At 44.1% G+C, this 17,916-nt stretch overlaps 2 protein-coding genes across 2 annotated transcripts in view; one reads left to right on the top strand and one right to left on the bottom strand.

Moving 5' to 3' along the window:
- Positions 1-5,128, bottom strand: part of LRRC75B (leucine rich repeat containing 75B) — a 28,593-nt gene extending 23,465 nt beyond the window's left edge. The window contains exons 1-2 of the mRNA XM_073629230.1: positions 4,401-5,128; positions 169-297 (exon numbers count right to left, since the gene is read on the bottom strand). Of these exons, the coding sequence (XP_073485331.1) occupies positions 169-297; positions 4,401-4,673 (402 nt within the window). The 5' untranslated portion in view covers positions 4,674-5,128. The remainder of the gene's footprint in view (positions 1-168; positions 298-4,400) is intronic.
- Positions 1-17,916, top strand: part of GGT1 (gamma-glutamyltransferase 1) — a 336,039-nt gene that overhangs the window by 21,137 nt on the left and 296,986 nt on the right. The window lies entirely within an intron of this gene.

The raw sequence follows: 17,916 nt of genomic DNA, 5'->3' as shown, positions 1-17,916 counted from the left end.
TACAATATAAATATTCAAAATATAAATATTCAAAACCTAATTATGCAGCAATCAGACAAGTCCCCTGATTGAACAGGTTGTTGTTGGGCTTATGATATGCATGATTTACAACAGACACATAGCTGATGTCTATTGTGTGCAGACATACTAAAACGCACTAACTCTTACCTTCCTGGGGCATTGCAGTTCCCTGGCCAGGCTAAGCAGCAGTTCATGGGAGATGGGGTCCACCAGGTTGAGGAAGGTGACATGTCTATATAGGATGTCATTGAGGAATGTGCCCTCCAGGCCTAGGTCCTACAAAGACAGTAAAAGGGGAGGTCATCACACTCAGGACCAAGGTCATATAGTAAAGATAGAGCACCGAAGAGAAGAATTTAGGAACTAAACCAAATTAGGACCTGCTAGTTATATCAGGAGTCTACTGTAGATTAATACCCCCCCCCCCAAAAAAAAAGAAACAGTTTTGAAGTCTCCGAGTTACATAAGGTCTTTTTTCCTTAACTGATACTCAATTCATCTGGACAATCATTGAAATTAATCTCCAGTCAGCGGTTGGCACATGTAACCACACTGGCCAATGACATACTGCTGTATGGTGTATTATTATTTTATTATTATTATTATACAGGTTTTATATAGCACCAACAGTTTGCGCAGTGCTTAACAAAATGAAGGAAGACATTACAGTTACATTACAATTTGGTACAAGAGGAATCAGAGGGCCCTGCTCATTAGCGCTTACAATCTAAAAAGGAAGGGTCAATTGATACAAAAGGTAATAGCTGTGGGGGATGAGCTGATGGAGGAAGTAAAACAGTGTTAGTTAGAAGCAGGATAAGCTTCTTTAAAGAGAAGGGTTTTCGGGGGTTGTCTAAAGATGGATAGATTAGGGGACAGCCGGACAGATTGGGGTAGGGAGTTCCAAAGAATGGGAGAAGCTCTGGAGAAATCCTGGAGGCGAGGATTAAACATACATGTGTATTTAACATACATATGACATTTTTTTGATGCATATTATTAGGAACCTTTATTTTGTGGGAAGCATTGCATTGGTTATTTTTTGCCATTTTGAAACAATATTGGTGTGCCTTAGGTCGGAGATCTATTACATATGTGGTCTTGTGGATAGTGCTGTTTTTTGGGGGTGCATTTATTTGGGGTTTTAGAGTTTTTTTTTATTAAAGTGAATGTTATGGGAAGATGGTTCCTGTAATGAAGGGTTGGTAATGTCATAGCAGCGGGAAGAGGTCTCAAGGTTTTTGAAGGTGGGGGGTGGTCAAAATTTGTTGAGAACAATGGGTTGAGCCCATCTCGGGTATGGGTGTACCTTCCCTATAAGTGTAGCAGTAATGTCATACTGGTGATTGCAGCTGTATTGGATGGTAACTAATGCCCCATACACACGGTCGGATTTTCTGATGGAAAATGTTCAATGGGAGCTTGTTGTCGGAAATTCCGACTATGTGTAGGATCCATCGGACATTTTCCATTGGAATTTCCGTCACACAAAATTTGAGGTCTGGATCTCAAATTTTCCGACAACAAAATCCGTTATCGTAAATTCCGATCGTGTGTACAAAATTCCGACGCACAAAGTTCCATGCATGCTCGGAATCAAGCAGAAGAGCCGCACTGGCTATTGAACTTAATTTTTCTCGGCTCGTCGTATGTGTTGTACATCACCGCCTTCTTGATGTTCGGAATTTCTGACAAGATTTGTGTGACCGTGTGTATGCAAGACAAGTTTGAGCCAACATCCGTCGGAAAAAATCCATGGATTTTGTTGTCGGAATGTCCGATCGTGTGTACGGGGCATTAGAAAGAAGTTGTCCCCAAGGCGGTGTAATTGCGGCTGGGGGTCTTACTATGCAAGCTGGTGGCAGATACAGCTAGTTATTAGTTCACATATGCCTTCAATAACCTAGGATTTATGATAAGGTCAGTCAGTTACATTATTTTGTTATTATTATGGTTTACATAAAATGTAATACAAAATATATATAAAATATATATAATATTTTGTTATAGATTATTATTTTAGTAAATAGGCTGCTATGGCCATTTAAATCCAAATAAAGGTGGTCAGGTGTGAATTATTCCATTGGTGGTATATTGGCAATAACCCAGTCATGACCTCTGTCAAGTGGGGACGGCAGCACAATGATCAAAATTCATCCGGTCCCTGCCAAACCAGCCAAATTTCAAATAGTGTATGGACAGCTTAAATTTACAGTGAAGACTGATGTTTCTACTTATTAGCAGATACATTTATAAGGGCAGGGCCCACAGCAAAAGGATGGGGGGGACCATTTTCCACAATGATCCAGTGCACTAAAGAAAAATAATTGGGCTGTTTCACCACGCTTAAATAGGCAATGAAGTCAGAACCCAGAACTCCAGAATGACCGAGGCTGTCTTGCCCTACAAAACCCACCAGCACCATGGATGTCATGATTCAAGGAGAATGGAAAGTCTCTTGACTGCTTCATCTGCAATTGGAATAGGCAATACAATCAGAAGCCAGTACTTCACAATGATTTGCCCCCCAACCCCCCCCCCCCCAAAAAAGATCTTATGTAAAAAATCTTATATAAAGTGTTTGAATCTCGGCTGGTTCCTGGATTCGAACCGTTAATGGGCAGGCCAAATGTACCAAGTTGAACGGTCGATCAGCTTGGGTGCAACCAGCCTGCCGGATTCTCTTGCGATTATCGCCAGTGGCTGCTATAGCCGCTAGCGATTATCACTGTGGCCATTGGGAGTAGAAACTATCCTGGTGTCACTAGGAGGTAAACAATGCATCTTTAGGAATAAAAAGAAGAAGAATTTTTTTTTTCTTATTTCTCTAGATGAATTGTTTTCTATGTTTTTGTCTTGTGGTAAATTGTAAAAACTTTTTTCAACAAAAATGATATGATTAAAAATAAAGGAGGAGGAATAATGCCCTGTTGCTGGTGTCAGTGGGAAGAATAGTGCCCCATTGTTGATGTCAGTGGGAGGAATAGTGCCCCATTGTTGGTGTCAGTGGGAGGAATAGTGCCCTATAATTGGTGTCAGTGAGAATAATAGTGCCTCATGTCAGTGTGAGGAACAGAATTAAGATTACAGTGCACACATGCAAAAATGATATTTACATCCTGCAAGGTTATTTAAAACACCTGAACATATTCAGCAAAAAATATGGGGATTTGGTCACACCATATGACCACATAGTGCTTAAGCCCACTACTGCGTCAAAGTATCCCATTATCAGTGGGTCCTACACTATTCATAGAATGAAAGATCCTACTTTTCATAACTATGGGAGAAATACACTCCTCTATATGGGAGAACTAAAGGACACCTCCTATAACACAGGTGGACACTAATAAGAAGTAATGGTCAGGGGATGGAGTGCTTCAGTCCAAGGGATGGGTCCTGACCAGATCCCTTGGGCTGGAGCACCCCATCCCCCCGCCATTACCTCTTATTAGTGTCCACCTGTGTTATAGGAGGTGTCCTTTAAGTCTCCTGTATAGAGGAGTGTATTTCTCCCATAGTTATGAAAAGTAGGATCTTTCATTCTATGAATAGTGTAGGACCCACTGATAATGGGGTACTTTGACGCAGTAGTGGGCTTAAGCACTATGTGGTCATATGGTGTGACCAAATCCCCATATTTTTTGCTGAATATGTTCAGGTGCTTTAAATAGCCTTGCAGGATTTAACTGTCATATTTGTATGTGTGCGCTATAATCTTAACCCCCCCCCCAAGTCTTGTCAGTTTGAGGAACAGTGCCCCATCATTGGCGTCAATGGGAGGAACAGTGTCCCATTGTTGGTGTCAGTGGGGTAAATAGTGCCCCATCGTTGGTGCCAGTGGGATTAATAGTGCCCCATCATTGGCATCAATGAGAGAAATAGTGCCCCATTGTTGGTGTCAGTGGGAGGAATAGTGTCTTGTATCAGTGGAAGGAAAAGTACCCCAAGGGCCAGATAAAGGCAAGCAAAGGGCCGCAGTTTGGAGACCCCTGATGTATAGTGACCCTAGGACCGAGAGTGGCTTGCATATGGTACATAGGCGTGCGCACAGGGCCACACCCTAATCACCCCGGTTTAGACCCCTGATATTTCACCAAAGCCCCCTAACAGGGCTCCTAAAAAAACTAGTGAAAAAAAAAACTAATTGTAAAAAAAGATAAAAAATAAAATAATAAAAATAAAAACTACTGACACCATCCACTGTCCTACTGACACCAATCTCTGCCCTACTAACACCGTCCACTGACGCCATGAGTATATATACACATGCACGCACGCATATGTGTTTGAGCTTTGGGGTGCACACCCCAAAGCGATAGGCTGTGCACTCCTATGATATGGTAGAGGACAGAGAGAGTTTTTCGGGGTGGCCTTACCTTGCGAAGCATTTTGAGGATATGCATCGCCCGCTCCTGCTTGTGGTCCCGGAGCCCCGCCTGAATGTCCCGTATCCATGCCGCCCTCCTTCCGTACGGAGGCGGTTTATTCTTCCGTAACACCCCAGGGATCCTCTCCGAGTTCAGGATCAGCGACGTAAGAGCAAAATCAGTACTTCGAGAGGTGCTGGGCTCCGCTCTCAGGGGCCCTGGGTCTACCACCTCCTCCTGATCATCTTCCAGACTGCTCTGTCTGCTCAGCCGACCACCCATCACCACCCTGTGCAACGTGCCCACTGGGTACACAGGTGCCAGCTATGCTGTGTGCAATAGAACTAGCCTAGCATGCCAGCATTGTCACCTATTCAGAGATGTGTTACAGGTAGGTGGTCACAGCTCTCCTCCAGCACCAGGCGCAGCGCACGTAGTCCTCTATGTATGTGCTGGGAGGGAGCTGTCCGCTCCGCCGCTGGTGCTGAACTAGCACTGCCTGCTCCTCCCGCTGTGTGAATGAATGCCTGCGCTCTACTCACTGTCACCGGCCGCCAGCTCCTGGGGCTGTACGAGCCGAACCGGGGGGTTCTACATTCGGACTAGTCTGTGTGTCTGGAGCCGCCTGTCTTCTCTGTTTGTTTATATTTCAGCTTGCTCGGGCTGGCCAATCACAGGCTGTGCTGTGCATAGTGAAGGGGGATGGTTGGTAGCTGTGTGTCTGGAGAGAGGGGCTGAGCAACAAAGTGTGCAGGGAGGGCAGGATGTCAGGGTGTGACTGAGAGGGGGGGAAAACAGCTGTCTGGGCTGCATGCTTCTCTGCAAACAACTGCCACTGACATTTCATACTGCCCTTTAATATCTTTATACAGATAGCAGCTGGTGCATTGCTAACCCCACATCAAGGCTCATTCATTGTGGATGACTGATTGCTACACTTCACCTTGTCCACTGTGGAGGGTATAGACTATTCTCTGCCTTGATGAGAATATGATCTTATTGATGACTCTTCCGCAAACCTAATAGCTGCAATGCCTGGGATTTTTTTTGGGTGCGGCGGAGGGGTGTCAGCTTTGGGCACCCAGAGGAGAATACAGTGAGGGGAAAAAAAAGTATTTGATCCCCTGCTGATTTGTTATGTTTGCCCACTGACAAAGAAACGCTCAGTCTATAATTTTAATGGTAGGTTAATTTTAACAGTGAGAGACAGAATAACAACAAAAATATCCAGAAAAACGCATTTCAAAAAAGTTATACATTGATTTGCATTTTAAAGGGGGGTTCCGGCCAGGAAAAAAAAAAAATTAAAAGTCAGCAGCTACAAACACTGTAGCTGCTGACTTTTAATAAGCACACTTACCTGTCTTGGGTGTCGGCCCCGAGGCGGACCTGTCCCTGGGCTCTGGGGTCCCGGCACCGCTATTTGAACTAAGGGAAACAGGCAGCGGAGCCTTGCGGCTTCACTGCCCGTTTCCTGTCGCGCAGCGCTTTGTGAATGGGACGCGATGTGTTGTGGGACACACACAGTTCCCATAACACAGCATGCCCCATTCCCCATAAGACAACACGGGGAGGAGAAGACAGAACATCACCGCAGAGTAGGAAGAGGTAGATTAGGAAGACTGCCTAGCAACAGCCATTTCAGGTAAATTTAAATTTTTTTTTTTTCCTCCAATTTCTTAGGAATTTTTTTATGCAATTTTTTTTTTTTTTTTTAGGGTGGACTTCCACTTTAATGAGTGAAATAAGTATTTGATCCCCTATCAATCAACAAGATTTGTGGCTCCCAGGTGCCTTCTATACAGTTACAAGCTGAGATTAGGAGCACTCTCTGAAAGAGAGTGCTCCTAATCTCAGCTTGTTAAATGTATAAAAGACACCTGTCCACAGAAGCAATCAATCAGATTCCAATCTCTCCACCATGGCCAAGACATCCAAGGATGTCAGGGACAAGATTGTAGACCTACACGGGGCTACAAGACCATTGCCAAGCAGCTTGGCGAGAGGGTGGCAACAGTTGGTGCGATTATTTGCAAATGGAAAAAACACAAAATAACGGTCAATCTCCCTTTGTCAGGGGCTCCATGCAAGATCTCATCTCATGGAGTTTCAATGATTATGAGAACGATGAGGAATCAGCCCAGAACTACACGGGAGAATCTTGTCAATGATCTCAAGGCAGCTGGAACCATAGTCACCAAGAAAACAATTGGTTACACACTACACTGTGAAGGACTGAAATCCTGCAAAGGTCCCAAGAAAGCACATGTACAGGCCTGTCTGAAGTTTGCTAATGAACATCTGAATGATTCAGAGGAGAACTGGGTGAAAGTGTTGTGGTCAGATGAGACCAAAATCAAGCTCTTTGGTATCAACTCAACTTGCCGTGCTTGGAGGAGGAGGAATGCTGCCTTTGACCCCAAGAACACCATCAAACATGGAGGTGGAAACATTATGCTTTGGGGTGTTTTCTGCTAAGGGGACTGGACAACTTCACCGCATCAAATGGATGATGGACGGGGCAATGTACTGTCAAATCTTGAGTGTAGTGGCACTGATGGACACTGTAGTGGCACTGTAGGAGCACTGATGGCACTGTAGGAGCACTGATGGCACTTTAGTGCACTGTAGCAGCATTGATAGCACTGATGGGCACTGCAGTGGCATTGATGGCACTGTAGGAGCACTGATGGCACTGTAGGAGCACTGATTGCACTATGATGGCACTATATGAACACTGATGGCACTGTGATTGCACTGTATGAGCACCTATGGCACTGTGATCAGTTAAAAAAGGAGAAAATGGTGCTGAAAATCAAGGCACTGAAAATGGGTCATGGATGGGTATTTCAGCATGACGATGATCCAAAACACACGGCCAAGGCAACAAAGGAGAGGCTCAAGAAGAAGCACATTACGGACCTGGAGTGGCCTAGCCAGTCTCCAGACCTTAATCCCATAGAAAATATGTGGAGGGAGCTGAAAGTTCGAGTTGCCAAATGTCAGCCTCGAAACCTTAATGACTTGGAGAGGATCTGCAAAGAGGAGTGGGACACAATTCCTCCTGAGATGTGTGCAAACCTGGTGGCCAACTACAAGAAATGTCTGACCTCTGATTGCCAACAAGGGTTTTGCGACCAAGTACTAAGTCATATTTTGCGAAGGGGTCAAATACTTATTTCACTCATTAAAATGCAAATCAATTTATAACATTGTTGAAATGTATTTTTCTGGATATTTTTGTTGTTATTCTATCTCTCACTGTTAAAATAAACCTACCATTAAAATTATAGACTGATAATTTCTTTGTCAGTTGGCAAACTCAGCAGGGAATCAAATACTTTTTTCCCTCACTGTAATTAGGCATGGCAGGTATAATTAGGTATGGCAAAATTGCAGTAATAATGGGAGGGGGAGAATATAGACTTACCGGCCACTTTATTAGGTACACCTTGCTAGTACTGGGTTGGACCCCCTTTGGCCTTCAGAACTGCTTTAAAGTGGTTTTAATCCTAAAAAAATGTTTTACCCTGTTCCTTTAAAGCATGTTATACAGCACAGTGCTTGTACTGTGTAATTTGGCCCCTTCTATCAGCTAATATACCTGGCTGATCCTGGCTGGTGCTGCCCTGCCCTCCGTAAACTGACCACGTTTATCATGGCTGCTAAGACCCTGATACCGTGGTCAGTTTATAATTGCCTCCACCATCCACAGCTCTCCTCTGTCCTGCTCTCTCCCTCCCTCCCTGCCTGTCAGCTCGTGTGAGTGCCCACCCATCCTCTCCTGCTTCTAAAATAACTTTATGTACTTAATAGATTTCCCTCTGTTCGATGATGTTATGTGCCCCAGTGTATGTCCTACATATAAAATATGTAGCTGCATAACTTATTTCAGAGCGGCGCTCGGTGCTCATGTGACTGCCCACCACTCGCCTTCTCTCCTCCCCTCCTCCTGGCTGACGTCAGCAAGGGATTCTCAGCTCCTCCTGCTGTAGTTCTCAGTTCGGGAAAGGAGCGGGCGGTCATGTGAGCGCAGAGAGGCGCTCTGAAATAGGATATACAGCTACGTATTTTTTATATGGAACATACACTGGGGCACATACAGTAACATCATGGAACAGAGGGGAAACTATAAAGTAAAAAAAGTGGCTTTACAACCACATTAATTTATAGCATAGATTCAACAAGGTGTTGGAAACATTCCTCAGAGATTTTGGTCCATATTGACATGATAGCATTACGTAGTTGCTGCAGATTTGATTTGTCGGCTGCATATCCATGATGCGAAGCTCCTGTTCCACCACATCAAAAAAAGTGCTCTATTGGATTGAGCTCTGGTGAATGTGGAGGCCAGTGGAGTACAGTGACCTCATTGTCATGTTCAAGAAACCAGTTTGAGATGATTTGAGCTTTGTGAGCATTATCCTCCTGGAAGTAACCATCAGAAGATGGGCACACTATATTTATAAAGGGATGGACATGGTCAGCAACAACACTCAGGTAGGTAGGCCGTGGCATTTAAACAATGCTCAACTGGTTCTAAGGGGCTCAAAGTGTGCTAAGAAAATATCCCCCACACCATTACACCACTACCACCAACCTGAACTGTTTATACAAGGCAGGATGGATCCATGCTTTCATGTTGTTTACACCAAATTCTGACTCTACCATCTGAATGTCACAGCTGAAATAGGGACTCATCCAACCAGACAATGTTTTTCCAATCTTCTATTGTCCAATTTTGTTGAGCCTATGCGAGTTGTAGCCTCAGTTTCCTGTTTTTAGCTGACAGGAGTGGCACCTGGTGTGGTCTTCTGCTGCTGTAGCCCATCTGCTTCAAGGTTGGACGAGTTGTGTGTTTAGAGATGGTATTCTGCATACTTTGGTTGTAACAAGTGGTTATTTGAGTTACTGTTGCCTTTCTATGATCTCTGACAACAGCAGTCATTTTTGTCCACACAGCTGCCATTCATTGGATATTTTCTCTTTTTTGGACCATTCTCTGTAAACCCTGTAGATGGCTGTGCATGAAAATCCCAGTAGATCAGCAGTTTTTGAAATACTCAAACCAGCCCGTCTGGCACCAACAACCATGCCACGTTCAAAGCCACTTAAATCCCCTTTCTTCCCCATTCAGATGCTTGGTTTGAACTTCAGCAAGTTGTCTTCACCACGTCTAGATGCCTAAATGCATTAAGTTGCTGAAATGTGATTGGCTGATTAGCAATGTGTGTTACCAAGCAATTGAACAGATGTACCTAATAAAGTGCCCTGTGTGCACATTAATACCTGTGTCAGAATACCTGCATGAAAACTGTTGGGTACTGATGGGAAAACCGCGCAGATTCCAATTGCAGAGACATCAGTTTCACATCCGTTTTCATGTGCGTTTCAGTGAGTTTTTATGCACGTTGATATCAGTTATAATGTGCTTCAGTGATGTGCCCTTTTCACACATATGTTGATGTCATGTCAGTTTTTTTCCTGTGCAGAAAACTGCATACAATACAATAGTTTTTTTGTGCCTTTGCAAAACACGTACAGAAAACTGACATCTCTGCACATGCTGTGAATGAGGCCTAAAGCTGGCCATACACTATGCAATCTAATTGTACAATCCTGGTACAATGTGCTTTAGCATAGCTAAGGGAAATATACCGTTTTTAGAACAAAGTGAAGAAATGTCATCAACACACCAAGAATTCCTCGAAAGCTTCCAAAGCTTTATTTTCATGGTCACATGGTAAACACACGGCAGGGTTTTTGATCCACATAGGGCCCCTTTCTCTTTTTTTTTTGGAACAAAGTCCGTCTTTCCTCCTTATTTGTTCCTCATTTTGGTCTGATGTATTTACTGTTCCAGCTTAACCGCTTCAGCCCCAGAAAATGTGGCTGCTGAATGACCAGGCCATTTTTTGTGATTCGGCACTGCGTCGCTTTAACTGACAATTGCGCAGTTGTGCGACACTGTACTCAAACAAAATTGATGTCCTTTTTTTCCCACAAATAGAGCTTTCTTTTGGTGGTATTTAATCACCTCTGCGGTTTTTATTTTTTGCAGTTTAAACAAAAAAAGAGAGCCAATTTTGAAAAAAACACAATATTTTGTACTTTTGCTATAATAAATATACCCATTTTTTTTTTTTTTTTAAAAAGCACATTTTTTTCTCAGTTTAGGCCAATATGTATTCTTCTATATATTTTTGGTAATAAAAATCGCAGTAAGCATATATTGATTGGTTTGCGCAAAATTTATAGCGTCTACAAAATAGGGGATAGATTTATAGCATTTTTATTATTATTTATTGTTTTTACTAGTAATGGCGGTGATCTGCGATTTTTATCATGACTGCGACATCATGGCGGACACATCGGACAATTTTGACACATTTTTGGGACCATTGGCATTTATACAGCGATCAGTGCTATAAAAATGCATTGATTACTGTAAAAATGTCACTGGCAGTGAAGTGGTCAACACTATGGGGCGATCAAGGGGTTAAATGTGTTCCCTGCTACGTGTTCTAACTGAAGGGGGGATGAGACTTGCTAGGGGAAGAGATAGATTGGTGTCTATACTGTGTATGAACACACGATCAGTCTCTTCTCCCTTCAGAGAACCAGGATCTCTGTGTTTACACACAGAGATCCTGGTTCTTGCCATGTCACGAGCAATTGCGGGAGCCCGGCGGTCATCGCGACCGCCAGGCACTCGCATCGGCCTGGGGGGCGAGCAGCGGACGCGCACGCGTGCCCCTAGTGGCCACAGGGAGAAGCAACATAAGGTAACGTCGTGCCATTCTGCCCAGTACAACTGCGGCGGCTGGTCGGCAAGTGGTTAAAAAACACACTATTTGTCTATCAAAAAGTGTTTACAGTTCTAAGCCCTTCATCCAATGTTTAAATAGTTGCATTTGTAAATTTGAAATGCCAGTATAAAGGAGTAGTAGTGGTAATAAAAAAAAAAACACTTAAAGTGTCACTATACCCACATCATAAAAAACTATCAATAAAGGGTGTATTACATGCTGTTCATACTCACTCAGTCACTATGAGATTCATTTCCTGTATTCTGCAAAAAAACCTTGTTAATCCTGCTGCTATCTCCACCTTCTGTTCACGTCCCCAATTCAGCTAGGGATTTTGCAGTTGTAGTGGCAACTCTGCACATGCTCAGTTTGCAATGAGTTTCTATGCTGATCATTTCCTCCCTATAACATCTGAGCAGCCATGTGACTATAGAGTCACACATGTTGGTGTATACACAGTGGTAAATGACAGCATACGCATATTCTATAAGCATGTTTATGCGAGTATAAATGAGAATATTACAACCTTGGCAATAAAGACGAGTTTTACTTGTCTTACGCACCTTTACGCACCTATGTGTGTGTTTACGCAAGGTTTACATTTCACTCAGGATCTTTCTGTTAACAAGACAGCGTATAAACATCAGTAAATGATTATGTCTGTGTGCAACTGGCCTATATAGCAGTGGATAAAGGAAGGGTAGGTTTGCCTGGAGGCAGCCCATTCCTCCTTAAAGGCACCCCATGCCAAATTCAGTCGACAAGCTGTGCAGATACAGTAAGTGGCAACCACCCCGATCTATAAATAGCCTTTACAGTAAGGTGTACATGGAAAGACTTTACACATGACAAACAGAAACTTTCCCAGCACACTTACCAACCAGCTTGCAAAAAAATAAATAAATAAATTAGTTCTGTCTAATGCCCTGTACACACGGTCGGATTTTCCGACCGAAAAGTGCGATCGGATTGTGTTGTCGGAAATTCCGATTGTGTGTGGGCTCCATCTGACTTTTTCCGTCGGAATTTCCGACACACAAAGTTTGAGAGCAGGATATAAAATTTTCCGACAACAAAATCTGATCGTTTAAATTCCGATCGTGTGTACACAAATCCGACGCACAAAGTGCCACGCATGCTCAAAATAAATTAAGAGACGAAAGCTATTGGCTACTGCCCCGTTTATAGTCCCAACGTATGTGTTTTACGTCACCGCGTTCAGAACGATCGGATTTTCCGACAACTTTGTGCGACCGTGTGTATGCAAGACAAGTTTGAGCCAACATCCGTTGGAAAAAATTCATGGATTTTGTTGTCGGAATGTCCGATCGTGTGTACAGGGCATAACAGTTCATGTTAAAAACAGAGGGTTTAGTTGCACACATTTGCACATATATGTGAAAGGCACCATGCCTCACCAAGGCTCCTCTGTAGGTTTGCCTGGAGGGAGCCCACTCCTCCTTAATGGCACAGGGACACATTGGACATCCAGCAAAAGCACAGTAACACCTGGAGGCATCCAATGTATCCTCTCGCCAAATTGCCTCCTCCTCGCCTGTCAAACGCTTCTGATAAGCAATCTACTATGGAATGCTTTTTCAGATTGGTGGCAACGTCTGCTGCAAATCTAAACTTACCCTAACCTATTACAAAATAAAAAAGGAGAATTTGGAATAATACTACACCCTTAAACTATGTTTTTTTTTGTCTAAAAGTGGAACTTCAGTATAGGGGGTCATTCACACTAAGGTTGGGGTGTCCAACCTGTGGCCCGTGGGCCACATGCGGCCCAAGAGAGTTCAGCATGCAGCCCAGACATGTCTGGAGGGATACTGTGCAAGCATAGAAGCCAGGGAGGTAGACACAGACAAGCTAGACAAATGAACATGTGGAGGGGACGGAGGGGATGCATAGCAGCCGCATCGGCCTTTAATAAGAAGCCAGGCACAGGCACGTCTGGAGGGATGCTGTGGCTGCTTCATTTGTAATAGCACTGGCAGCACTGAATGCATGGACTCCCAATACCTCCAGGCAAGTAAATGCCACATGGCTGTATCTAGGGGGGTGTTGGGGTGGGGTGCCTGCCAGAATTCAGTTGCGCCCAGCCCCCTGCCCACAACCTCCCCTCTACCTCTCCACACAGCACATACCTGGGTTTCTGACTGTCATGAAATTCAAGGACAGTTTGTAAAATCTATGATTTTTACATCTGTCCATGAATGTCAGTTATGGACATGCTTATTCAAGCATGGCTTCCACATCGTCAGTGACCTGCGGTAGCACCATAAATGCCCTCACAGTTCATTAGGAACTACAAGCCGTTGACTTGTAGTTTCGGGACTTGTAGTTTCTTAATTCGCAGATTCTTGTGAATGAATGATGGGGCAGTGTGGGCAGATTTTTAAATGTGACAGCGACTGGGGGGGAGGAACCCCCACCTGCTGTCATGGGGGGGGGGGGGGGGATCAGGGGTGTGGGGGGTGGGAGCTAGAGCATGTTATAACCTACATATGGGTGTAATGTGTAACAGGCTAAAATGTGAACTTAGTGTTTAAAGACAGTGGTGAAGAGGCTGTCTGAATGTTCTCTGATTGAATTCGCTGGATCAAGATCGGGCTCAGGTAAGAATTGGGGGGAGGGGGGAATAGCTGCTTGCAGAAGGTTTTTCCCCTTAATGCATAGATTGCATTAAATAAAAGAAAAAACTTGTACCTTTATAACTACTTTTTAACCACTTGCCAACCACACCTGGGGCATGCAGCCGGAAGTGTCCATGATGGCTGGGTTCTCGGGACCCAGCGCATCACAGATCAGGGTTAAGGGCCAAGCACAGCGGCCCTTTATCATGTGATCGCTCCATCCAATGATGGGTCGATCACTTGTCAACAAACCGCCATTGTGGTTTGCTGCGGGGTTTCTCTCTCCTCTCCTCACACGCTGTATCGGTGTGAGGAGAGGAAAGGGAAATACTGCAGCAGCACGAGCTGGCACGGTCCCAAATGCTCATACAGTTCCGTCAGTGCTCATACAGTGCCGTCAGTGCTCATACAGTGCCGTCACAGTGCCATCAGTGCTCCTACAGTGCATTCACAGTGCCATCGTGGAAAAAGACAAGGTGTGCCAATCTAAGTGCAGTATCAAAAAACTGGGTTTAATATAATTGATAAAAACAGCGGCCGAATGGCTACTCACAATGTTGCAGTAAAAACAGGCACATAAAAACAAGGTGGGTGGTTCACAGACATCATACCGGCTGCATCTAATACAGGATCCGAAGGTGTTCCAAAACGCTGGGGGGAACACCTTCGGATCCTGTATTAGATGCAGCCGGTATGATGTCTGTGGACCACCCACCTTGCTTTTATGTGCCTGTTTTTACTGCAACATTGTGAGTAGCCATTTGGCCGCTGTTTTTATCAATTATATTAAACCCAATTTTTTGATACTGCACTAAGATTGGCGCACCTTGTCTTTTTCCACGATTGTCTTTCAGAGTTTTGCTTCAACTCTCAGGGAAGCTGCCGCTGGTGTTCAGCATCATTTTTACTTTGACTTTTTAGTTTTCCTTATCTGGGACGTTCTAGCCATACTGCATTTTATATCATCATTTGGGACTCTGACATTCATGTTTATTTCTCATTGTGAATCCATTTCATTGGTTATTGTTTCCACTTGCATGATTTGGTGACATCTTGCACCATTTTCTCCTTTTTTAACTGATCACAGTGCCATCGGTGCTCATACAGTGCAATCACAGTGCCATCAGTGTTCGTATAGTGCCATCATAGTGCAATCAGTGCTCCTACAGTGCCATCAGTGCTCCTACAGTGCCATCAACGTGCCATCAGTGCTCTTACAGTGCCACTACAGTGCCATCAATGCCACTGCAGTGCCCATCAGTGCTATCAGTGCTGCTACAGTGCACTAAAGTGCCATCAGTGCTCCTACAGTGCCATCAGTGCCACTACAGTGCCATCAGTGCCCTACAGGGCCATCAGTGCCACTACAGTGCTATTTAGTGCCACAACAGTGCCCATCAGTGCCAATCAGTGCCCTATGGTGCCACTACAGTGCTCATCAGTGCCCTACGGTGCCACTACAGTGCTTGTCAGTGCCGTACAAATGTATAAAAAAATGCTTTTTCATTTTCTTTCCACATTTTCCAAAAACTTGTGGAAAAAAATGACATGTTCAAAAAGCTCATTATACCTTCAAGAATATATGTTGGGGTGTTAGCTTTCCAAAATGGAGTCATTTTGTGGGCGTTTCCATTGTCCTGGTGCTCCAGGGCCTTCAAAATTGTAATAGACAGTCAAGAAATTAGATGTCTAATTTATGTCCCTAGAACACCTGATGGTGCTTCCTGCATGTTGGGACTCTCTATGTGGCCAGGTTGAGAAAAAGTCCCACACATGTGGTATCGCTATACTCAGGAGGAGGAGTAGCAGAATGTGTTTTAGGGTGTAGTTGCAAGTATGCGTATGCCATATGAGAGAAACACCTGTTAATATGACAATTTGTGTGAAAAAAAATCTTAATTTTGCAAAGAATTGTGGGAAAAAATAAAAATTTCAAAAATCTCACCATGTCTCTTACTAAATACCTTGGAAAGTCTACTTTCCAAAAAGGGGTCATTTGGGGGTTATTTGTACTTTCCTGGCTTGTTAGGGCTCTTTCACATGGTCGGTCTGCCCGACGGACTCAGCTTTGCTCCCTGCTGAGCAGGCGGATGACAAGTCCATGCCTGTTCACTGTGCAGAGACAGACCTGTCAGAGCCCCGCTCTCCTCTATGGGGAGATCAGATGAAAATGGACTGGCTGTCCGTTTTCATCTGATCCCATCCGATCCACCAGATGAATGGAAAAGGGTCTCCATGCGTCTGGATTTCACGGACAGAATCGGATCAGATAGCAGCGGGTTTCAGCCGATTAGGTCCGCCTGAAAAACTGACAGGCGAACCTGATCAGACAGGCCGTGTGAAAGGGGCCTTAGTGTCTCAAGAAATGAGAGGCCATCAGTACATCAGGTGTGATGTGCCAATATTTATGGACCTGACTGTAAGTGCCCAGTGGGCAAGTGGTTAATGGTCTTAGTGTTAAGGGCAAAAAATAATAATGAATTAGCTACTTTTAGGCCAATATAAAACATTGTTTTATTTTCAGAAAATATGTCTTTATTTTAGCCTTAAAAATGCATTGAAGCAGAACTAAATTCTTTAAAAAAAAAACTGTGAGCTGGCAGGTTGTTTATTGTAGAATAGTGTCAATATTCCCACTGCACACGTTCCTGGATTGGGCTCAAAAGTGGCGGTTGCTTCAGCAGCAGCCAGCTGGAGACTGGAGACATTTGCCAGCACATCACAGATCATCAAGTACAGACTGAAAGTTTTATTGAAGAATGATCACATCAAAGTGGACAAAGTGCAAAGTTTTTGTGCCGTGCAGGACCCCTTCACCAGGCATGCCTAACAAGGGGGTTCTGCATTGCTCCCAAACTTTACTTTTTCAGACAGTACTTGATGATCCATGGTGTGCTGGCAAATATGTACATTGTTTATTGCAGAAGAGACGTTAGCTTGTTCACTTTTGTAAAAAGAACACTGAGCTGTGCATAAATTGCTCAGTATTCAATCCTGGCACGGTGCCTGTGTGGAGGGATGATTGAACTATTGCGGATGTGAGGAAGTTAAATCATTTTGTGGAGGCAAATCAAGATGACTGACCTCACGGACATCAGATCATTGGAGCTAAGTATTCCAGAATTTAGTTCTGCTTTAAGCAAATATACTGTATATAGTACTTTCATTCTGCATTAACAAAAAGGAAACTCTTCACTCAATGGCTACTCATTGGAACAGTCCCTTCAGTGATAGCCCCAGCTTCGGACAGCATTGAGGCACCATATTCAATGTCCCAGGCCAGGCGAACTTTAGTGTTATTACACAAGGGTTTGCAGCAGACACCAGGATCCTGCATACAGGTCTGTACTCAGTGTCCCTAGATACTTGAATGCCACCTTCCAATAGCCAAAGACTTTTTCTTAGTGAACCTTGCAGACTGGATCCTCAGAAGAAAATCCCTTGTAAAACTGCAGCAAGTTTCAGCAAGTAGGCCCGCAGCTCAGCAGAAGCTTGGACCTTGGTGAACACAGACAGACTTCCAGCTGGGCTGCCTGAAAGGACAACAGCTCTTCAGGATGGCAACTTCTCCTCCCTTGCAAGAACTGGGTTGCCACAAGCCCAGACTATGTTTTTTGCTTTGCAGCCACCTACTGGGCAGCCTCCCCCAGGGATTGTCTGAAACCACATAAATATTCAGACTGCTGGCTTGCATCCTCCCTACCCACTAAATTCTGGAATCCTCTAGAAGGCAGGGTAGAGCAATCAAACCTGCAGCCTGAGGAGTCCAGAACAGCCCAAAGCATTCACAAACTGCTCTACTGATTACAGTGGGGACCAAGCAAACTAAATTTACTTAATATTCTTTGCAGCCTAGCTGGGAAAATGCTACATATGTTTTAACCCCTTAATGCCGGTGCTTCCCGGCTTTTTAGGGGGTTTCTGATCCTGGGAGGTGGGACAGGGTCTATGATCATGTGACATATGCGGGCTCTCTGCGTCAAGGCCCACCTGCCGAGATGCTGCATATTTTTGTACAGTTGGCGCCAAGAGGTTAAAGCGTTAACTTTACCCATAACAACTTCATAAAAAATAATG

This window comes from Aquarana catesbeiana, linkage group LG01 (genome assembly GCF_042186555.1).
Source record: "Aquarana catesbeiana isolate 2022-GZ linkage group LG01, ASM4218655v1, whole genome shotgun sequence".
Classification (NCBI taxonomy): domain Eukaryota; kingdom Metazoa; phylum Chordata; class Amphibia; order Anura; family Ranidae; genus Aquarana; species Aquarana catesbeiana.
The sequence above is the reverse complement of the archived record's forward strand: the minus strand, read 5'-3'. Positions and strand labels throughout refer to the sequence as shown.